Source organism: Henckelia pumila, chromosome 3 (genome assembly GCF_033568475.1).
Source record: "Henckelia pumila isolate YLH828 chromosome 3, ASM3356847v2, whole genome shotgun sequence".
In the NCBI taxonomy this organism is placed as follows: Eukaryota; Viridiplantae; Streptophyta; class Magnoliopsida; order Lamiales; family Gesneriaceae; genus Henckelia; species Henckelia pumila.
The window spans coordinates 60,646,701-60,671,183 of record NC_133122.1 but is presented as its reverse complement, the minus strand read 5'-3'; the positions used below and the strand labels follow the sequence as shown (position 1 = coordinate 60,671,183).

Below are 24,483 nucleotides of genomic sequence, written 5' to 3'. Positions count from 1 at the left end.
GCACGTTACACATTTTATATTATTTTTCAGTGGTTGTGAGTTTTGAATATTTTATTTGAATATTTTCAGTGCATGCAAATTTTACATCATTTTATTTATGCAGTATTTTTAATTAAATGTTTGACTCAGATATTTATTTTATTTAAAGAATGCATTTTTATTTAATTAATTATTTATTTATTTATTTATTTTTAAATCTTTTTATTCTGTGCATATATGTATGGGCATATATGTACATATTTTATTTAGTAAGTATAAAAAAAAAAAAAATTTCCGCATATTTATTTATTTAATAATTATAGAGTTAGGGTCGTTTCATCTAGGCTCACTACACTGGTATGGTGCAGGTGAGTACGTAGAGGAGGATGTGGTACCCACCGGCGGCGAGGACATATGAGCGGACATGCAGTGACCCCGTGACCGTGATAGTCGTCTGAGTCTTTATGCATGTTTTGAATATTTTAGCATGTTATACATTTATTTATTTATTTTCAATGGTTGACATTATGGGATATTTTATTTAAATATATTCAGTGCATGCAAATTTTATTTATTTTTGCTTATGTCAGTATTTTATTAAATATTTGATTCAGATATTTAATTTATTATAGGTTGTTTTTTTATTTAGTTTATTTATTTTTAAATCTATTTATTCTGTGCATATATGTATGGGCATGTATGTACATATTTTTACTTAGTAAGTATATATATATAAAAAAAAATTTCCGCATATTTATTTATTATTTAGAGAGTTAGGGTCTTTTCAGTTGGTATCAGAGCACGGTCCTTGGAGGGGTCATTACTGCTATGCGAGCTCAGAAATCCACGCTACCGGTCTGTAAGTTTTAAGTGTTTACAGCATGATTTACTTTTAAGAATTTAAGTTAGCATTAATGTTAAAACACTTAGTTATGCATTGCGATTTACGTAAAGAAACATGGGGTGATGCAATATGCCTCGGAGACGAGTAGTCCTTAGGTGTGAAATTGGATAAATTAAGATTTTGGTGCAGCTACTTGGAAATATTTTCTGCGTGCAGGGAGAATTCTAGTAGGAGGAAATTCCACGTGTGCGTTGCTAGATTCGGGAGTTACGCATTCGTTTATCTCCCTGGAGTTTATCAGACGGATAGACATTAAGCCCGAGGTTGCTGAAACAGGGTATGATGTAACCATGCCGTCTGGACAGGTTCTTTCTACCACTAGTACCTGCAGAGGCTTGGAGATGGATTTACAGGGGAGCACTACCAGAGCAGATTTAGTGGTCTTACCGTTGACGGGATTCGATCTGATTTTGGGTATGGATTGGTTGTCAGTCAACGGAGTAGTGATTGATTTTCGGCAGAGAACAGTGGCAGTGAAACCGGAGGAGGGTGACCAATTTGTTTTCTATGCATCTCCGAGCAGTGAGATCTCGCCTGTGATTTCTTATACACGTGCGAGGAAGTTATTGAGACGTGGTTGTCAGGGGTTTCTCGCCAGTGTATTCACTTCATCAGAACCACCTAGCAGATCATTGTCAGATATAGAGGTGGTTTGTGAGTTTTCAGATGTCTTTCCAGAGGACGTTGCAGGAATTCCACCAGCGAGAGAAGTGGAGTTTAGTATTGAGTTAATGCCCGACACTGTGCCTATTTCTAAGGCACCGTATCGACTTGCTCCTACTGAGATGAAAGAGTTGAAGGAGCAAATTCAAGAGTTGTTGGAGAAGGGCTTTATTCGTCCTAGCTTTTCTCCTTGGAGAGCTCCAGTGTTGTTTGTGAAGAAAAAGGATGGTAGCATGAGACTTTGCATCGATTACCGAGAGCTCAACAGGGTCACTGTGAAGAACAAGTATTCACTGCCGAGGATTGAAGATTTGTTTGACCAGTTACTGGGATCTTCGGTGTTCTCTAAGATCGATCTGCGATCTGGCTATCATCAGTTGAGGATCAGAGATGTAGATGTGTCCAAGACTGCTTTTCGGACACGCTATGGGCATTACGAGTTCTTAGTAATGCCGTTTGGGTTGACTAATGCTCCAGTGGTCTTCATGGATCTCATGAACCGCGTATTTCAGCCGTACTTAGATCAGTTTATCATAGTCTTTATTGATGATATCTTGATCTACTCGAGGAGCATAGACAGCACTTGCAGACAGCGTTGCAGACTTTGAGGGAGCATCGATTGTATGCGAAGTTCAGTAAGTGCGAGTTTTGGCTTGAGCAGGTGGCATTCCTAGGCCACGTGGTTTCGAGAGATGGGATAGCAGTGGATCAGATGAAAGTGAAAGCAGTGCAGGATTGGGGAATTCTGAAGAATACTTCAGAGATTCGCAGTTTCTTGGGTTTAGCAGGCTACTACCGGAAGTTAATCAAGGGTTTTTATTCTATTGCAGTACCCTTGGCTTCCTTGACCAAGAAAAATGCGAAGTTTATATGGAGTCAGACTGCCAGAGGAGCTTCGATCAGCTTAAGGAAGCACTAACTACTGCGCCAGTGTTGGCGATGCCAGTGCCCCATGAGGAGTTAGTGGTGTTCACGGATGCATCTAAACTGGGCTTAGGCGACGTGCTTATGCAGAGGGACAAAGTTATTGCTTATGCGTCAAGACAGTTGAAGATTCATGAGCAGAACTATCCGACGCATGACTTGGAGTTAGCAGCAGTGGTTTTTGCTTTGAAAATCTGGAGGCACTATCTGTATGGCGAGAAGTGCAAGATTTTCACTGATCACAAGAGCCTCAAGTACTTCTTCACTCAGAAGGAGTTGAACATGAGGCAACGGAGATGGTTGGAGTTGGATAAGGATTATCACTGTGACGTTAGCTACCATCCGGGTAAAACTAATTTAGTGGCCGCTTTGAGTCGGAATTCGTCAGTGGTATCGTGTTTGTCAGTGCAGTTACCACTGCAGAATGAGATTCAGAGGTTTGATTTGGAGTTTTACTCAAGTGGTCATGCACCGAGCTTGTCAGTGTTGACGGTGCAACCGAATCTTCGGAATCGTATCAGAGTTGGACAACCTGCAGATGAGGAGTTGCAGCGATTGAGGCAGAGAGATGAAGCCAAGGGCGGGCTTCTCTATACAGTTGTTGATGGTATAGTTCAGTACCGTGGTCGTATGTGGGTACCGAACGTTGATCAGTTGAGGATTGAGATCTTGACAGAGGCTCATACATCTTCGTATTCCATTCACCCCGGAAGTACGAAGATGTATAGAGATTTGCAGTCATTGTATTGGTGGCCCGGCATGAAGAGAGATATTGGCCGATTTGTATCAGAGTGCTTGACTTGTCAGCAGGTCAAGGCAGAGCATCAGCGTCCTGCAGGGTTACTTAAGCCTCTACCCATCCCGGAGTGGAAGTGGGAGAACATCACGATGGACTTTGTAGTTGGCCTTCCGAGGAGTACTAGAGGATGTACAGCTATTTGGGTGATCGTGGATAGACTCACCAAGTCAGCTCATTTCTTGCCGGTGAGGACTACTTACTCATTGACGCAGTATGCAGAGCTTTACATCAAGGAGATTGTTAGACTGCATGGCATACCAGTGTCGATTGTATCGGACAGAGATCCGAGATTTACGGCTGCATTCTGGAAGAGTTTGCACACAGCTTTGAGGACTCGGATATTATTCATTACAGCTTTCCATCCTCAGACAGAAGGTCAGTCGGAGAGGGTGATCCAGATTCTTGAGGATCTACTGAGAGCTTGTGTCATTGATTTTCAGGGCCTAGTCTCCCAAGAGGGTGATCCAGATTCTTGAGGATCTACTGAGAGCTTGTGTCATTGATTTTCAGGGCTCTTGGGAGACTAGACTGCCATTAGTGGAGTTTAACTATAACAACAGTTTTCAGTCGTCTATAGGTATAGCTCCTTATGCAGCTCTCTATGGGAGGAGATGTAGATCGCCAGTGCATTGGGATGAGGTTGGCGAGAGGATTTTACTTGGTCCCGAGATTGTACAGCAGACTGCCGATATTGTGAAACAGATACGGGATCGTATGAGGACAGCTCAGAGTTGTCAGAAGAGTTATGCTGATACTCGACGACGAGACCTTGGGTTTGTAGTAGGTGATTATGTGTTTTTGAAAGTATCACCCATGAAAGGGGTAATGAGATTTAGTCGCAGAGGCAAGTTGAATCCGAGATATATTGGGCCATTTGAGATCTTGGAGAGAGTTGGCACTTTGGCATATCGTTTAGCACTACCGCAGGGCTTGCAGCAGTGCACAACGTATTCCATGTATCCATGCTTCGGAGATACATCTCTAATCCGACGCATGTGTTGGATTACGAGCCTTTGCAGTTAGCACCAGATCTAGCCTTTGAGGAGAGGCCTGCTCGTATCTTAGCCAGAGAGGAGCAGAGATTGAGGACGCGGGTCATACCGTTGGTCAAAGTCCAGTGGCAGAATCATTCCGAGGAGGAAGCCACTTGGGACACTGAGGCAGACATGAGGACTCGCTACCCGGAGTTATTCGAGTAAGAACTTTAATTTCGAGGACGAAATTCAATTTAAGGGGGGGAGAATTGTAATACCCGAAAATTTTAATACGTAAATTCGCATGCATAATTAAGGAAATTAATTATTTAAAATGTTATATTTGGGTTAAATAACATTTATTTGTTATTATGTGAAATATATGCATGATTTAAATTTATTTTAGCATTTAACCCGCAATTATGGTATTTTTAGATTTTTAAGGAATTAATTATCTTGATCGCGTAGACGGGACCGTGGACGGACGAGATACCAAAATATTTAGCCAAAAATATTTTATGAGTTTTATGAGCCTTAAAATAATATTTTAAGGTATTTTGTCAAGAAAATTTTAGTATTTAGTTATGTATTTATTTTAAGGTTGATTTTTAGCCAAAATAAGTCATTTTAATGACTTTTATTAATATTTAAAAATTCCCTAATTTTATATTTCGGGATTTTGGTTGTGTTATCAGATTTTTATTATTATTAGGAGTTTTAAATAAAGTTTTGTTGGTATATTATCTTTATGTTGATTATTATTATTTATTTAAACCAATATCTACTCAAATTAAACCTAAAAATAAATCCTTGTACCGATTAAAATTCTTTAGCCGCCTCCCCCATATTTTTTCATCGTCTTCCTCACGTTTCATCAGCCTCCACCATATTTTTGACAGAAAACTTCAACCTCCATAGCCGATCCATCATTTTCTTGGATTATTTTTGATCCGTTCGTCGTCCCGGAGCGCCGTACACGCGATTATTGTCTCGTTTCTTCGTTTATCTTCGTCTAAGGCATGTAGAATTCTCTTCTTTAACACCATATAAGCTACATAAATTTTTATGCATCAGAAATTTTGATCTAGCATGTTACATCACGAAATTTTATGAAATTCTTGCATATATGCCTTCGATGTTCACGGTTTGAATGCTTCCTTGCATGAATCTCACGTTTTATGACATGGTGAGGATCTGGGCTGCTGGATTGAAGTTAAAAGAGTGTATCAGGGTCCCTAGGGTCGATTTAGGTCGAGATTTGAGGCTGGTATAGGCTGGAAACGAAGCTGTCATCTTCGGATGTTATGGCGCGCAGATTTGTGGTTCAGAGGAAGAAGGCTTCGTTCTCCCTCCTCAGGCAATGGTTTGGCGTGAGGTTTAAAGGGTTAGAACCCCATTGATGTTGGATAAGATTGAGAAGTGGTTTCACAAAAAAATATGGTCGGAGTAGAGAGAACGATCGAATTTACGGCAGCCGCTCAGGGCTGGGCGCGAGCTGGGGGACAGCCTGTTGCAAGGCTTCGTTCTCCTTCCTCGGACCACCGTTTGGGCTGATTCTTGTTTTGTTAGAACCGCCTAGAAGTAGGTTAGATGTTTGTGGTAACACTCCGGTCATTGGTGGCCGGATTTGGACGGACGATCGCTGGAAGTAACTGCTGCTCGCACAACCGAGAGGGTAGGAGAGGGGGGATCGGGTTTGGGCTGGGGCTGGGGCTGGGTCGGGTCTGGGTAGTTCGGGTTGGGTCTGGTAAGTAGTGGGTCGGGTCAGTTGGGTTTGGGTCCGGGTTAGGTGGGCCGGGCTCGGGTATTTTATTTTTAATAATTAATTAAGAGTTTAATTGTTTTTTTTTTGCTTTAATAATTAGTTAGAAAATTATTTGGGCTTCCCAATATTTTTATTTAGGACTTAAATAATTTATTTAAGTTAGCTTAATAATTTTTATGGGCTTGGAAGCCCATGAGAATTATTGGGCCAGTCAGTGGATTTTTGGGCCAGTCTAGAGTTTTATTGAATTTAATTAAGTTAGTGGGCTTAATATTTTTATTTAGGCCCAGTTAAGTTTAATTAAGTTATTTGGGCTAAAAATATGATTATTGGGCTTTATTTAAGTTTAATGGGCCTAGATGAGTGACCAGCAGTCTGGACCAACCCATGAAAAATAAATAAGTCCGGTATATATATTTAATTATTTTTATGCATAAAGTCTATTTTAAGTATAAGTATATTATATTATGAAAAAAATTAATTAAATATATATTACGGACATATTTTCAGTGCATGCATTCATGAAATAATTTTTATGCATGATTTAATGTTTAAGGTTGAGCAAAAAAAAAATAATTTTTATGTTGGAAGTTGAAGTAGTGTGACAATTTGAGGGGGATTCGTCCTCATATGTGAACTATTGAAGGGCAGTTTACTGCCAATTTAAGAGGTGATTCGTCACCGCCACGTACGTTGGTTTCCACGCTGATCAGTATTTAATGTATGATTTAAGGTTACACTATGGATACAACCATGCGATGTTAGAAAATACTTTGCTCAACAATGTTTATGTATTATGTATGATTATGATATTTAAGTTAATTTAAGTTATGTTACGTTATGTCATGATATTTTTAAGCATGCTCATTCATGTATATGTTATGTATTAGTATTAAAGTGATTTAAATTATTTTAAACCCTTGTTATGTTAGCATGTTGGGCCTCTAGGCTCACTACACTGGTATGGTGCAGGTGAGTACGTAGAGGAGGATGTGGTACCCACCGGCGGCGAGGACATATGAGCGGACATGCAATGACCCCGTGACCGTGATAGTCGTCTGAGTCTTTATGCATGTTTTGAATATTTTAGCATGTTATACATTTATTTATTTATTTTCAGTGGTTGACAGTATGTGATATTTTATTTAAATATATTCAGTGCATGCAATTTTTATTTATTTTTGCTTATGTCAGTATTTTATTAAATGTTTGACTCAGATATTTAATTTATTAAAGGTTGTTTTTTTATTTAGTTTATTTATTTTTAAATCTATTTATTCTGTGCATATATGTATGGGCATGCATGTACATATTTTTACTTAGTAAGTATATATATAAAAAAAAAAAATTCCGCATATTTATTTATTATTTAGAGAGTTAGGGTCGTTTCATGCTCCTTCAACTTTTTCATCTCGGTAGGAGCAAGTCTGTATGGTGCCTTAGAGATAGGCACGGTGTCTGGCACTAAGTCGATGCTGAACTCCACATCTCTCACTGGTGGAATTCCTGCAACATCCTCCGGGAAGACGTCCGGAAAGTCACGAACCACCTCTATCTCTGATAATGATCTGCTAGGTGATTCTGTGGCCGTGACAATACTTGCTAAAAAACCTTGGCAACCCCATTTCAACAACTTCCTCGCCTGAATATGTGACGACCCGAGTTCTAATCTCTCATTTAATCAAATGTCCAATATTAGACAATAAACAATGTCTAAACAAAAGATTAAAAAAAAAAAAAATTTAAAAATGGATTGCCCTGCGCACGCGCGGGCATCACCCCTCGCGCGCGCGCCGGCCAATGAGACCGAGGTCTCAAGAGCTGGCTCGCGCGCGCGCGAGTACTTGCTTGCCCGTGCGCCAGCCACTGCACCAGAAAAAAAATGCTCAGCTGCTGTCAAAAATAGTTATTCAAGTATTTCCATCCAAGATCAACTCAAACAAGGATTTATTCATGATCTAATCCATAGCAACATCTAACATGCTATACAATGGATACCATTAGATCATAACAAGCCTTACAATCATAATAATCAAGACTTTCCAAAATATACAAGACACAATGCTATATAACAAAATCAAGATACTTCATGATGTTTTAAGGATTTACATCAAATCTCAAATCCTATAAACATTAACAAGACAACAACTAGATCATTTACAAGTCTTGGTACAAGTATCTAAATCATGCTCATGTTTAGAATTCAACTCTACAACATGACAACTCACTCAACCATCTAACTCGGATCATCACGCTATATCTCTTCAACCCTTGTTCTTCAAGATTGCCTTTGTTCTGCTCCATTTCCTCCTATTGCCATGATACATACAACATAACAATAGCCGAATAACTCCGGTGAGAAATATATTTCCCAGTAAATGCAACTAAACATGCATATCAAACATATATCAAGATCATGATATAAAAGTAAATACAATGCATGTTTTCAAAACAAGGTTCATTTCATCATTCGTCGGTTGGGATCCCGAGAAGTAGATATCATAACTAATCCACCGACTCTCCCGCTCGAGGTGGGGTTACTTATCTTTCTTCTCTAGACTTTGAAGCAATCATATATGCAAATCAGACGCTAGGCTAAAACAACCACTCAGGCCATACATATACGATTCCTCAAATCGTCTATTCGAACGTTTCCGTTCATTTCAAAATCAAGGAATAAGTCTTCAATATGAATGCAACATATATCATCATCAAAGCATTCATTATATCAAGAACTTATTCAATAACTCAAAGTAAAGCACATAAGAGCAATTAAGCAAACAAGTATGTGATTTAGGGGAACTCGATACAAACCATCTCGAGTTGTAATCCCAAACAAATAGTAGTCCACTTTTACCTTCGTATTTCGTATGTTCTGAATTCTTCAACCTCAAAACATGCACATCAATCTTTGTTCAATTCATTCATTTCAAAATCGAGTCAAAATCATCAACACATCTTCAATCAAGTGCATTTCAAATCTCAAGCGAACTTCCTCGGTTCACAATTCAACCTCTGGAGTTGATTGAGCTCGTAACACGTCTGACATATAAATATTATCATGTAACAAAATCAGTATACAATCTCAAGATCATTAGCTCAATTGTAGACTATCAGTATATTTTCAAAACATAACCAAGCATCGTAGCGATTGACAATCGGGAATCGTTACGGTATCGAATTCATTTCTAATTTCAATTCCATTCATACGGCTTTTCATATCCGTTCATTGTCATTCAACTCTTCAAACCAACAGCTATTATCATAAACATATCAAAGAACATCTTATCTCCAAAATCAGCTATCAAACTTGTCTCAAAACACAACTCGACGGCGTAGCGATTAAAAATCGGTAACCGACGACATATCGAAACCATTTTCAACTCTTCCAACAAATTGTATATCTTCATATCATTATATATCATCAACACCAGCTAATTACCAGCATAATCAGATGCTACACAAGTCGAAATCTATGCTGGTTATCATATGAATTTCATTCAATACTCAAGATTCAATTCGGTTTCGAATATACAACGCTAGAATACCGATAACATGATCAAACAAATCAACTTCTGATTTCTGCCCATATTCGAATTTCAAAACCTATTCAAGACATCATAAACCTTACATCAAATCGAAGGCCTCTTTGCAAGGATTCCAGAACATCTTTCGGAATTGAAATCGGACGAACGGATCAAAAGTTACGGCGATTTGAAAAATCAAAATCACAAGAAAAAGGAAGAGGTTTCGACCTCTGTTCTAACTTTCTGAAACCTTTTTGCTTCAAACACGTTTCATTCTGATTAAATTGGATAAATATTTCATAAATTGCAATTTAGTCCCTCAAGTCTTCAGTAATTGCAATTCAGTCCTCGGTCTTCGTTTTAATTCAATTTTAATCCAAAATAATTTAAGAATATTAGAATTTAAATCAAAACTCTAAACATTCCTAAATTAAATATACTCGGATTAAAATTAAATAAATTCGGATTAATTAAATAATCCTGACCATTTGCACTTCAGCCCTTCAAATGTCAATATTTGCAAATCAGTCCCTGATCGAGTTATATCTTCAAAATTGATCTTCGTTAATTCCCGAAACATGGAATTTAATCTTCAATTCCATAAATATTCAAATCGAATATTTATTCTTTTAATTTAAGAATTCTCGGAATTTAATTCTCAAAATTCGTAAATTCTCAAATTAAATAATTTTAGCTCGGAAATTAAATCTATCATTTCCATAACTTATCAAATCAATATTAGCCCATAATATGGAATTTAATTCTCAAATCCCATAATTAATAATTTAATATTTTCGGGCCTTACAGAATAAGAGATATCACCTGAGGAATATCACTGCTCTGAGATGCATGAAAAGTAAACGGTTCGCCTCCCGACGGTTTCACTGACACTGTCCTCCGACGAAAATCAATCGAAACTCCATTGACTGTCAACCAGTCCATACCCAATATCAAATCAAATCCACTCAATGGCAAAACCACCACATCTGTGCGAATGGAGTGCCCCTGAAGCTCCAACTCCAGTTCTCGAATGACACTAGAGGTAGAAATAATCTGTCCTGACGGCATAGTGACATCATAACCACTGTCAACAATCTCGGGTGTGATTCCTATAAGTCTGATAAACTCCAGGGAGATAAACGAATGCGTAGCCCCTGAATCTAGCAACGCAAACATGGAGTTGCCCCCAACTAGAATTCTCCCTGCACGCAGAAGAATCCCAACAATTTCATACCACTACTAAACCTTCCCCAAAGAGTCGCTAAAATCCTTAATTCTAATCACAAGTAAAACATGCTTCTTATTCTAACATGCAGATAGAAAAATCCCAAATACAAATTATTTCACAAAGAAAAATCGAAATTCTTAACCAAAGGAAGAAATTATAAAATACTAGGGGTAAGATATACCGGTGATCAAGGAGGTGTCTGGGTCTGCCTCCTCTGCCTGCATAACGAACACTCTACCAGCAGTGTTCTTCTTCCTCGGGCAACTAGCTATCTGGTGCCCCGGCTCTCTACAGTGGAAACAAACTCCAGCTACCAAAAGACAAGGTCCAGAATGCATCTTCTGACACTTCGGGCAAGTAGGAAAACCTCCAGTATTAGGGGTCCCGCCCCTCGGCTGCTGTGGCCTCTGCGGCTGATTCGGGCCCTTAGACGGCCCAGTAAACTGCTTCTTCGCAGGAGGCTGCGAAGATGGTCGCTGATACCCAGACTGAATCTGTCTCTTCCCCTGCTGCTCTCGCTGTATCTCTCTCCTACCCTTCTCTGACCTCAGTGCTCTACTAACTGCCGCCTCATATGTAGCGACATTCATCATACGTACGTCATGCTTGATATCCGCCCTCAGTCCCTCCACAAACTGCCTCATCTTCTCCGGTGGACTGTCTGAAATCAGAGGCACAAAATGACAGCGCCTCTCGAACTGGCTCACATACTCAACCATTGACCTGTCCCCCTGTCGGAGACTCATAAACTCCCGGATCATGCGAATGCGCACATCCTCCGTGAAATATTTGGCGTAGAAGATACGCCTAAACTCCGCCCAAGTCAATGTAGGAAGATGTACTCCCCTGGCAGCACCCTCCCACCAAAGAGCTGAATCTCCCTTCATCATATAAGTCGCGCAGTTCACCCTGTCTGCGTCAGTAATCCCCATGTATGCAAAGATGGACTCCAAAGAGCGAATCCACCCCTCAGCCACCAATGGATCGGTGGTACCAGTGAACTCCTTCGGTCCCTTCTTCTGGAACCGCTCAGCAACGTCCTCCTCGTGGGACAGTCTAGGTCGTGCAGCCTGCTGCTCCAACAGAGCAGTAATCCCTGCCATCATATTAACATTGGCCTGCTCCAATGCTGCAAGAGGGTTCTGAGGAGGTGGAGGTGGAGGTGGAGATTCCCCTCGTCTGTTCATAGGTCTCGTAGGCATTCTGCATCACCACATATTTCTTTACGTAAATCGCTATGCATAACTAAGTGTTTTAACATTAATGCTAGCTTAAATTCTTAAAAGTAAATCATGCTATAAACACTTAAAACTTACAGACCGGTAGCGTGGATTTCTGAGCTCGCATAGCAGTGATGACCCCTCCAAGGACCGTGCTTTGATACCAACTGAAACGACCCTAACTCTCTAAATAATAAATAAATATGCGGAAATTTTTTTTTTTATTTACTTACTAAATAAAAATATGTACATACATGCCCATACATATATGCACAGAATAAATAGATTTAAAAATAAATTAATTAATTAAATAAAATGCCACCTTAAATAAATTTAAATATCTGAGTCAAACATTTTAATAAAATACTGACATAAGCAAAAATAAATAAAATTTGCATGCACTGAAAATATTTAAATAAAATATCTCATACTGTCAACCACTGAAAATAAATAAACAAATGTATAACATGCTAAAATATTCAAAACATGCATAAAGACTCAGACGACGATCACGGTCACGGGGTCACTGCATGTCCGCTCATATGTCCTCGTCGCCGGTGGGTACCACATCCTCCTCTACGTACTCACCTGTACCATACCAGTGTAGTGAGCCTAGAGGCCCAACATGCTAACATAACAAGAGTTTAAAATAATTTAAATCACTTTAATACTAATACATTCATATACATGAATGAGCATGCTTAAAAATATCATGACATAACATAACTTAAATTAACTTAAATATCGTAATCATACATCATACATAAACATTGTTGAGCAAATTATTTTCTAACATCGCAAGGTTGTATCCATAGTGTAACCTTAAATCATACATTAAATACTGATCAGCGTGGAAACCAACGTACGTGGCGGTGACGAATCACCTCTTAAATTGGCAGTAAACTGCCCTTCAATAGTTCACATATGGGGACGAATCCCCATCAAATTGTCACACTACTTCAACTACCAACATAAAAATTATTTTTCTTTTGCTCAACTTTAAACATTAAATCATGCATAAAAAAATTATTTCATGAATGCATGTACTTAAATAAAATGTGTGTCCTTCATATATATTTAATTTAATTTTTATACTAACATATAAATACTAAAATAACATTCATGCATAAAATAATTAAATATATATTTAGGACACATGCAATTTCTCATGGTTTATACTGAACTGCTGGCCCTAACACTCAGGCCCATTTTCTTAAATTCTGGCCCACTAACACTGAGACTGGCCCATTAACATACTTAAGTCCAATAATTAATTATTCTAAGCCCACTTAATTAATTAAATCCCATTAACAAACTTAAATGTAACCCATTAATTTAATTAATCTAATTAGCCCAATAAAACACTTAATTTTAATAATTAACTTAAAATTAAAAATACCTGAGCCCAATTAACTTAACCCGGACCCGGACCCAACTAACTTAACCCATGACCCACGGACTTGACCCGGACCACTAACCCGACCCGGAACCCACATGAAACCCTAGGACCCATCGCCCTATTCCCGTCTCGGCTGCGGCCGTGAGCAGCAGCCACTCCGTCGCTGCTGTCGGCCTGCTTCGGCCGCCCCTGGCCGGAGCGCCGCCACCCAGACGTAGCCCACGTCTGGGCGGACCTAACCTGCACCAGCCCCCATCCCCATGCAGCCTGGACTCCCATCACCGAACCTCCTTCTCCAAAACCCTAAACCTGCGCACTTCCTGGAACCCGATCGACCTAGCTTGCTTCCTGGGCTCTTTTGGCTCGAACCACTCGAGCTACTCGAGTCCAGACCACCCTCACACCACCTAGGAATCCTTGGACAACAGCTAGACGCACCCATGGCTTAAAAACGTGAGCATGATTCCACAAAACATGAACAAGGTGCATAACAACCAAAATTAAACGAATTTTCTGAAATTTCCTTGAATAATTCTAATGCATACACACGCACACTATTAACCACTGATATGACACGAAAATTTGAGAAAGAAACATGCCTTGCACCGTTAAAGAAAGAGATAGGAGCGTGTAGAACGAATTCGGGACGACGGGACGACGAGCAACCTTGAAACCTCGAAGAAAAAAATGGCTATGGAGCCTTGGAGATTTCTGATCGATGAAGAAGATGAAGGAGAGGGGGAGATATCGGCTGAGGGCTTGGAGGCGTGAGGGTTGGGTAGGTTTAGGGTAAGGTTTTAATTTAAAAATAGGTTTTTAGGATAATAAAATATTAATAGGGATTTTTAATTATGAAATATATAACTTAAAATCTCTAACTAATAATTAAAATCTGATAAGTAATTTAAAAATCCCGAAATAAATAATTAAGGGAATTTTAAAGATACTAAAAAGTCATTATTTTGGCTTATTTTGAATAAAAACAGACTCCTAAAATTATATAAAATTAAATACTAAAAATATTGAGGAAATAAAACTCAAAATAATATTTTTGGGCTCTAAAAAGACTCATAAAATAATTTGGATAGAAAGTTGTCATCTCGTCCGTCCACGGTCCCGTCTATGCGATCAAAACAATTAATTTCCATAAATCGTGAAAATCACTAATTATGGGTTAAATGCTTAAAAATAACTTAAAACATGCACAAAAAAATTCATATAATTATTTAACCCATAAATCTAAAATTTTAAATAAATAAATTTCCTAATTATGCTTACAAATTTACGTATTTAAAATTATCGAATGTTACAATATATGTCTCTCTTTCCACCGTCAGATAACACTTCATAAGCTACATAACACAACCACTTAAACCAATCAAAACTTAATGACCGTAGCAGCAATTATTAACTTGATTTAGAAACTAAGCAACAAACAACAAATTATCAGGGAAATGGATAACAACCGTTATTGATTTCTGCAAATTTCTTATTTGCCTCTTCATTTCCCTGATTTTTATCTGGGTGATACTTCAATGCCAGCTTTCTATAAGCACGCTTTATTTGATCATCTGAGGCACCTCTCGGCACTTCAAGAATATCGTAATAACTGTTCCTGTTGAAAGCAAAAATCATATAAATATTCAAATGAACCCATTGCAACCCAAAAAAAAAAAAAAAAATTGTCTTATTATAAACACTTGCCCAGCAAAGACAATCAGAAAATACGATAAAAAGCACGAAAGGAGCAATAACGTTGATCTCCGATGCGCCATTTTGTTCTGGCACAAACATTAAAACGCTCAACCCAAACTATGTTAGGGTTTCAAATTGGCTGCGAAAGCAAATTGAAATTCAATTTTGGGAGTGGCCGTGGGGAAACCGACCAATCAGAGAGCGCTTCAACTCGTTTGAACCAGTTCAAACCCGCCACGTGGGTCAAAGTCTTCTTCCTCCTTTCAATTAAATTTAGTTTTTTGTTTAAAAAGAAAAAAAGGTAAACTTGGCACTGGAAACGGAGCGGGTCTTATGTAACCCCGCACCAGGAAAATATGGGCTTTCTTTCAACCCGAAACCGGCCCACCCAGTGTCAACCCAAATATGAAATATCTATATGATGAATATTTTTTGTTTTGTTTTTAAAGGTAGATGAAATGTAGTTTTCAGTTGCAATCAAAATGTATGATTAATTTTAAACAAATATTAAATATAATTAAATTCAACAATACTCTTAATATCCATATACGCTACTGATCTTGCTGAATAGGACTTGATTTGTATATTTTGGCTGATAAATTTTTGTAAAAAAAAATATTATTACAGTGGTCTATATAATTTTTTCCTCATGTTGTGTATTTGTAAATTTGTAATTATTATATCTTTAAATATTGTAAGCTGAAATTTTAGCCGAATTTTTTGTGCAATGGTACGTGTTCCAATATTTGGAGCTTATTAAAGCATATTCTGACCAATCTCATCAATGATTTCGATGGTATTTGTTTAGAAGTTGTAAACATTATTTTATTTAATTCGATACGACTGAAAGAAGTATAAATCGTGGGGTCGATCGTAATTAAAAAAAAAAAGAAAAAAAGCATCGTACAAATCAAAAACTCTCTTTTCGTTTCGAATGAAATGTACGTATAAATTTTATAATATTTTTTCTCAATGACTCATGATGATCAAGTAATTACTCAAAAAGACTAATCTACAAATATAAATTTTGAAATGAAATTAACGAGAGGGTGCAGAACGTGGGAGATTGTCGCCCCGTGAGGAGGCGACCGACGGTGCAGCTGCCACGTCAGTGTAAAGTGCAACACAGCCGTCGTGGCAGACTCGGCTGCCGCACAAACTTGAGCCCTCTGATGATGATTTTCGAAAATCTGCAATAGTTATGATCGCTGACTCGTATTATAAATGCACACATCCAACTATTTCACTTTATGTTTCCCATCAAATGATGTCAGCTTATATATAAATCTTTCTAATTGATAATAATTATAATATAAAAATAAATCCTCGACACTACACGACAACTCACGCACCTCGCCGCAGCTAGCTATATATTCAATATATATATATAACGTACGTCTGCGGAGCGGGGGTGTGTTTTATTTAGTTAGTTAGTTAATTTGGTGGTTTTGTATAGTTGGAGATTAATATATATGGGGAGATCTCCATGCTGTGAGAAAGAGGGTTTGAGAAGAGGAAGATGGACTGCAGAAGAAGATGAAAAGCTCAAGAATTATGTTTTGGCTAATGGAGAAGGAATGTGGAAGTCATTGCCCAAGAATGCAGGTTATATTCATTTTATTTTCTATATTTTTATATATATTCACAAATATTACATTCAAACCCGTTTAAATATAATTATTTTATATGTGAAGGTTTACTTCGGTGCGGGAAGAGTTGCAGGCTGCGATGGGTGAATTACTTGAGATCTAATCTCAAGAGAGGCAAGTTTTCGGCACAAGAAGATGAAATCATCATCAATCTTCATGCATCTATGGGAAATAGGTACTTAATTATAATATTGTGTACGTTTTATTAATTTTTCTAACACTTTGAAGAAATAAAATAAATAATTTTTTTTTTTTAACAATTTCTCGTAACTTAGACTATTAATTAATATATATATACATTTTTTTGTTAGGTGGTCTATTATAGCTGGATTTTTGCCAGGTCGAACCGACAATGAGATAAAGAACTACTGGAACTCTCATTTAGGTAGGAAAATTGACAGTTACCGGAAACCCAACCCCAACTTCGTCCCGCCGCCGGCAATGGTCGCAGCAGCAAAGGCTGCAGCAAAGCGAGTCGCCGCCGCCGCCGGATCGTCCTTTAAAAGGACAAAAACCCGTAAAAATCATAACTCGAGTAACCCAAAAGCATGCAGAATCCCGACTCCAACTCCAATATTGCACAAAGAGGAACCATGCAGCACCATTTCATTGGAAGAAAACAAAGGTGAAAATGGGATTCATGCTAGTTTGACTCCATGGGAAGATCCGTTAATGGACAGCCAGATTCTGTCCCTAGATGACTTTTTGCCGGCCGATGATCACGCTGATGGGATATTATTGCCGACAGTGGAAGAAGCGGTGATGGAAAAGGACAACATTGAATTTACCGACGGTAATAAGTCGGTAAATTCTTACTGTAGGAATAGTACTGATAATATTCCAAGATCTTGGGAGAATAACATCTTAGAAAATTTGCACGACGTGGGTTCTCCTGGCGGCGGAGTTGGCTGGGATTTGGACTGGGACTGGGGCTGGGGAAACGAAGAATGGCCGGGAAAAGAACCGAACTCGCCGCCGTCGCCGTCGCCGTCGCCGCAAGACTCCGACAAATACGGTGAAATGGTCGCATGGATCTTGTCTCAATAATAATTATTAACGTAATTACGTATATATATCGCCCGTACTTCGATTATGTTTTGGCGTGGTTAATATCATGTATGGGGATTAATCAAATGTCACATTTCGTTAATTATATATCATAGTTGGAAAAATATTCTCGAATATGCAATATATAATTTAATTGTCGTTCGTCAATCGGTGCTTAGTTTACAAAATTATTATATACTCATTAATATCAATTATTCGCCTATAAATATATATACATGGTAACTTAAAAATACGATCTGTCTGAGAGGAACATCGCTCAACCAACGAAACTATACATCCCTTTTGCCTGCAAAGGTTGAAAGGGAGATGAAGGTATTTTGATGTTTTCGCATTAAATTCTAAAAAGAAAGACACAATTAATTGTATAAATTAATGCAATATTGTAACAGAAGAAGAATCGGGAAGTTCAAGTTGAAATAGGGCAATTACTTTGCATTTGTGGCCGTCCCCATCACCCCTCCTCAGCCAATAAATCCACTTTTAATTGAAAATTTATAGTAAATATCGACATTCATGACCCATAGATAATATATGTCGGGAAATTATTATTATTACTTTTTTTAAAAAAAAAAGTATTTCGAATATTATTTCTTAAGGCACCGTTTAGTTTGAGTGATAGGATAAGTAATCCATAGATAAACAATATAATGTAAATTAAAAAGAAAGAAGAAAAAATAGTTAATACATTATTTGATTTGATGGATAGATTATAATTTATTTGATTTAATTGATGTAAAATTATTAATTAATAAATAGATAAATAATATGACGAAAATAAGGCGAAATTGATTGGAATAAGTTATACATAGATTAATAATACATCAAACCAAACAATGTCTTAGATCGAGTAGGACTATATATAATCCAAAACTTAGATCTCGGGACCTCATCTTTGGTATTAGATATCCAAAGATATCTTTGGCGAAAATTCGTTTCTCAAATGATCAGTTAATATATATATAGAGTTTCTTTCAAGTGTCCACCTATCATGCCCACTACCATGCCCACCAATGATGTGACACTATTCTATTGGACCTACAATTTATCACATCCAATAAAATAGTGTCACATCATTGGTGGGCATGGTGGTGTGCATGATAGGTGGGCACTTGAAAGAAACTATCTCTATATATATATGATCAAAAGTTTAAATACATTAATTTCTAAGTTGTGGATGAACGTTATTTGCTAATAGGTTATCAATTATCATCATACTTCGATTTCATGAAAATCTACTTAATTCGGTTTAATGAAAAGTTAATAGTATGATAATTAGGTAGTGTTTCCAACCTCTAAAAATAAGTGATTATGGAGATTATTTACAAATCATTCCTCAATCGACAGCTCTAATTTTTGTAACTATAATTTTTTAATATATCACTAATTATTGAATCACAATCGATATATATATATATATTTTTTGGACCTTATTTGTAAACTTGCTGTGAAACATGTTATAGTTTTTTTGGTTTTGATTTTTTTGACCCAACTCCTTTTTGTTGGGAAAAGACAAAAAGGGAAAAGGAAAAATGCGCAAGCTTTTTCGAGTCGGTTCTTATAATATTTTAGTTGCATACGAAATTATCGAATTCCAATCACTTGAACATGTTGCGCAATCGTTTTTTGAGTCGAAATTGAGCTCAAATTTTTTTTACTTTTTTTTTTGTAAGTCACTCGTGAGTTTTTAATAGTTTTTTTACATAACATAATTATACACGAAATAATATTTTGGGCCCATCGAACTTTTATTTCAAGCAATAGTCTGGAATAACTCATTAACATGTTGGAATATTTCAATTCGAGCTCGAAGAGATTTTCGACTGGAGCTCGATCAAATTTAAAGATATTAAAATATATTATTTCATAATTATTCCTTTCCTTCCACTATTAAAATTAAAACTGAATAAAAGTTTTGTCGGCTGGACGAGGTGGTCATAATTTAGCCTTGCATGTACGTTGGTTGCAATAACTGGATCAGAGATATTCGAGCCCAATATGTGAAAATAAATACGTTTAGCCCATAAAGATAATTGGGCCCATAATCCTAAATTAAATCCAATTTGTTCCCTCATTCACGGCCCAATTCACTGGCGTCTGTGTCCTGGACTCCCGTCACGACTTCGAGCTATTCGAAAACCACCACCGTGAGGCCGACCACGGGAGCGGCGCGTTGTCTGAACGTACGACGGCGTGATACTCCTATTTGACGCATTCTAGTACGTAGTAGAACTCGAAAATGAAGTTGAAGCTCGCAGCATCCATTTCTCCGTTATCTGCTGGTGAGACCTTAAATATTCCGTGCTCACCGAACCCTAACATTTTCTGCTTTTGCGGTTTTGAAAGCTTCTAACTCGAATTGCGCAGCTGTATGCAACAGAATCCGTACTTCAAATTCTGCAAGATCGATCGTGGCTCTTTTTGGACGCCACCATTCCCAAATTATCTGCAGGTAAACATGAATAATTTAGGCGAATTTTTATGGCGACTGCTATAAATTTTTTTAAAATTTGATTCTTATTTCATTTCGTACCGTTACCATGATATTTGGAGATCAGTAGCTGTAATTTTCAGTCACACGCACGCACACACGGATTACATCCCGATGAAGAAGATGAAGTGAAGTTTATGTGTATGTTTACTCTTGCATCTGTATTGGTTTTTGGCCTGTATTTCTGTGTCTAAAATGTTGCTTTCCAAATTTTCATGCCATGTAAATGTTACACGGTGTACTGTGGTTGAAATTATGTCGGAGAGACGTGGTTTGGATTATATTTCGAGTCTCGCTGATTGGGTTTAATGGGTTCAAATTACTGCAAAGTTTCTATTCTTTGAACTGCACTAAAACTTTGGATGATTATATGAGATAGGCTGCTTATAGATTCCTAGAATAGTTAGATTCAAAGATTTTTTGGATGTACCTGTATGTGAAAGCTATTTTAAACGATGTGTACAACTCTTAACCATTTATTGTTTATTAAGAATCAAAGTTCTTATCTTGATCGCTCAAAAGATTTATAGGCTCGAGTAGGACAGCACACTCTTTTGTGATCAAGGATGACGACTCCTTCTCGGAATTGGGCCCAGAAACATCTGACTGCTCTGCCAAGCAAATAAGATTGGTTACAGAGAAACCTGAATATTTTATGGTATGCACTTCCAAGTTCCTCGTCGATTTTTCCAGTAAATGTTTTTGAATTTCCATTGTGACCATTTTGTTCAAATTTGGTATTATTCTGTAAATGCTCCTATTTTAGGTGAGGACCGTGAGGCCCTTTTCTTTATCTAGAGATGCTGATGAAAATTTGAAACTCTTCAAAAATCAATTTATGTATGTTTTTCTTTGTACCCACAGAAACTTGATTCCTCTAGAAAAGGATTGGCTGGCAGGTCCAATTCTTCAGATAACAGGCCAAAGTCAAAGGCCACTGTTTCGGCAGTCTTCAGAGCTTCTCCAACTTCTCGTCCCATGCCTGGTGAGAATAGTGATGCTTCTATATCGCCTGATGACTCAAGCAAAATATGTGACATGGAAAGTGCACACTCCATAGCCATCAAGAACATATGCTCTATAGTTGGTCTTTATGAGCTTGTGGAAGCAATTTCGGTATTTGGAAAGGTCACTGGTGCTTTGTTTGTAAATACTTCCAGTGTTTTGAGGTGTTGTCATATCAAATTTGAGGTACTTATTGTTGTTTTTCTTTCTAGTCCTCGCTGTTGTATTTTGTTGTGGCATAAGATTGTATCCACATCTATCATGTCTCTCTTCAGCTTAAGGGTTGTATGTCTTAAGTGTCTCATTGCTTTGTTTTTTAGAGTGCGGACTCCAGTAGGCAAGCAATTTTGGCTGGTAAAATTTCAGTGGGAAGTCAAGAATATCCAGTTCATCCTCTTGATGCCGTGGATGTACTTGCTGTTAGAATCAAGAACATAAGCCAAAATACTTCTGATCATCCACTTGCTGTTAGAATCAAGAACATAAGCCAAAATACTTCTGATCATGATATACACCGCGTGTGTAAATCTCTTGGTCAATTGGTGGGGTTAGCAAGGATGAGCAAGGATTCTGTAGATGCATTCTTTAACGTAAGCGACAAAAATCATCTAAACATACTTAAGAGGTGAGAATTATCCATCTCAAGATAAGGAATTCAGCAGCATTTATCGTTAGAAGCTTTATCAGTGATGAGAAACTGTCACTAGCTTCGTAAAAGCTTGCACCACGTGTTTGATTGCTGTTTGGAAAGAGAATGCATAATCAGGTGAAATCACAATGCATTACATGTAGTCTCGTGGCGGAGCAGTTGGTTTCCAACAACAAAACGTTGGGTCCAAGTCCCACCAGTTGCATACATGTATTTATTTTTTTAAGAAAATATGTTTTACCCAGTTACAGCTTCCTCGCGCGCAAATGGTTTGGGATCACAATTTGAAATGCACAAACTTAACAGGTGTTCCTTTCTGGTGTTAGGTTAAACAGTACCGTGATCCATAATTGTGGCTGGTCTGCTGATATCCTAAGAAGCAACTCTTCAGATGAGGGAGGCAGAAGAAAATTGGAGTCTCGGATTTATGATCATCTATCTGAAATAAAAAGACAGATTATGATGGACAAAATTAACTTGTCGGATTTAGAGACCCTGCTCTTCGGGATACTCCACATTCAAGAACGGGCTCCCCGATCCGATCCTAATTGAGGGTTCTCTTAATTTCCTTTGCTGCCAGTTTATGTAACAGCGTTCTGTTACTGCAGGAGACTCGAGTGTCTGCACGATTTTGAATTCAACATATTGAGCCAAGTATGGCTACCGGTTTCATTTGTGAAAGGCTCCATATTAAAGGAGGAATAGAGATGTTTTAATGCTTCTGGCCTATGTTCATTCCAACAAGGTTCACATTTATGCTGTTCATTCTCTTCTCGTGAAATTATCCGGACTCCGGATTCGGTTCCGGCTACCTGGTCGCAAAGACGTACATAATACCACTACATAAAATTATTCACTATACGGATACATTTTAATCGAGACTAAATAATCAAAGTACAAGTTAGGTCTAGCCTAATTCTTGTGATAGTAAGCTGGCCAAGTTTCGGCCTATCTGATTCAGTTATCGGTCCTATTTTAAGTTTTAACGTCTTACCAAAGTTCATTTACTAATCAGATGTTAAAAAGGTCCAATGCAAAATCTATGTTTTATTTTTTTTTAATTAAAAAACCCCTACTTAAATTGAGAAAAGTCTCAAATGACTTTTTCTAAAGTATTAGTAAATATTTTCTCTATTGCCCTTAAAATTGTTGTTTTATATAGATATTTAGAAAAAGTGAAAGAAGAGGAAAAAGGGAGTGGATATTTTGGAAATAAAGAAGGTCCAAAAAGGACACTTGCCGGCTTTTTACAGGTACCAGCGTGGGGTCGACATGTACCAATCCAATTGCCTTGCAAAAGATACCAATCTAATCAATAATCTCTCCCATGTGAGAATCTGAACACATTGGTCTCCCTATCTAATTAGCTCAATACCAAAATTTGCACTTGATACCACACCCCACTATATACAATAAAAACTTAATAGCGTGGGACTCGCTTGGGAGCAGCGAGATACTATTACGTTATCCCAAGAAAAATAATTTATTTATAAGATTTAGATGGGTTCATTTTGTACTCTATCCTAAGTCCTATTTACCCACAGTTATCTGTTTTTAATGAAATTATGGTGTGCGTAGAATTGTCAAGATGTTAAGACAGATATATAAATCATGTCCAAAAGTGGACAAAGCATCCGAGTTAGTCAATAATCAAACATCAAATCTTGTTATGGACAAAAATGGTTCCCTTTTCTTTTTGGCCTTTAGGTTGTTAATGATAACGATAATCATTGAGACAGCGATACTAACAAACTAATCATTTGCTAATGAACACATTTTGCTGATGGTGTTTGACTAGGATCCAACCAATGGAGCATATATGAACCTCAAGGCTGGTCTTTTCCATGTTTCGATGGTTGGTTGGACGTTAACCATTGGCTAACACTCCAATGGTTATACAAGGAGCTGCAGATCATTTTTTCACGTGATTTGATATATTATACAACGTGAAAAATACATATGATTTTTTTTATAATTGTTGAATAAACGTTTTTACGTCGTAAAAGTAAAATCGAATTTACTCAATATAAGAGTGGAGATAATTTGCTTTGGGTGTAAGAATATCCCTCAAATCTCATTAGCAAGGGCGGAGCTACATATATTGTCACCCGGGCTAAAGCTCAGGCGGTACAATTTTTTATAAAATTTTTTACATATTAATTTTGAATAATTTTTTGATTAATTTGATATTAGCTCGGGTATCTCAATTCAAAAAATTAAAGGATTATAGGGCTTAAAATTCTAGTTTGAATAAATTGATAGTTCTGGCTCCATCATTTCTCGTCAGCTAACTTTTCTCAAGGAAATAGTCCACTTATTCCTAGTGTCACAAACTACTTTTTTCTCAAGGAAATAGTCTACTTATGTGGGTTCATCTTGTTTAAGTGGGAAATGAATTGGTTTTAGATCACCCATGCATGATGCAACACAAAAAATAGCGTTTTAATGTTTTCATCAAATTAAATATTTACTTTTTGGGTTTCCCACTTTAATGTTTCTCCCAATATATATTGATACCTCGAGAGGAAATTAGTTCAGCCCATCGAT

The 24,483-nt window shown here is 37.5% G+C and overlaps 2 protein-coding genes across 4 annotated transcripts; both read left to right on the top strand.

Annotated features, from left to right (window-relative positions):
- The first annotated feature begins 16,146 nt into the window (after positions 1-16,146).
- Positions 16,147-17,773, top strand: LOC140888834 (uncharacterized). Its single transcript, XM_073296538.1, has 4 exons — positions 16,147-16,275; positions 16,534-16,682; positions 16,772-16,901; positions 17,038-17,773. The coding sequence occupies exons 1-4, from the start codon at positions 16,250-16,252 to the stop codon at positions 17,771-17,773; spliced, it is 1,041 nt and encodes a 346-aa protein (XP_073152639.1). The 5' UTR covers positions 16,147-16,249.
- Positions 17,774-19,900: 2,127 nt separating this feature from the next.
- On the top strand, positions 19,901-22,688 carry LOC140892076 (uncharacterized). Of its 3 annotated transcripts, none has more exons than XR_012152733.1 (6): positions 19,901-20,073; positions 20,159-20,243; positions 20,805-20,940; positions 21,147-21,473; positions 21,608-22,146; positions 22,263-22,400. XR_012152733.1 is itself a non-coding variant. In XM_073300821.1 (6 exons), the coding sequence occupies exons 1-6, from the start codon at positions 20,031-20,033 to the stop codon at positions 22,486-22,488; spliced, it is 1,122 nt and encodes a 373-aa protein (XP_073156922.1). In that variant the 5' UTR covers positions 19,901-20,030; the 3' UTR covers positions 22,489-22,688. The 3 variants fall into 3 exon arrangements, 1 of the variants encoding a protein (XP_073156922.1); XR_012152735.1 differs by having other exon boundaries at positions 21,608-22,053; positions 22,263-22,395; XM_073300821.1 differs by having other exon boundaries at positions 21,608-21,912; positions 22,263-22,688.
- Positions 22,689-24,483: the final 1,795 nt, after the last annotated feature.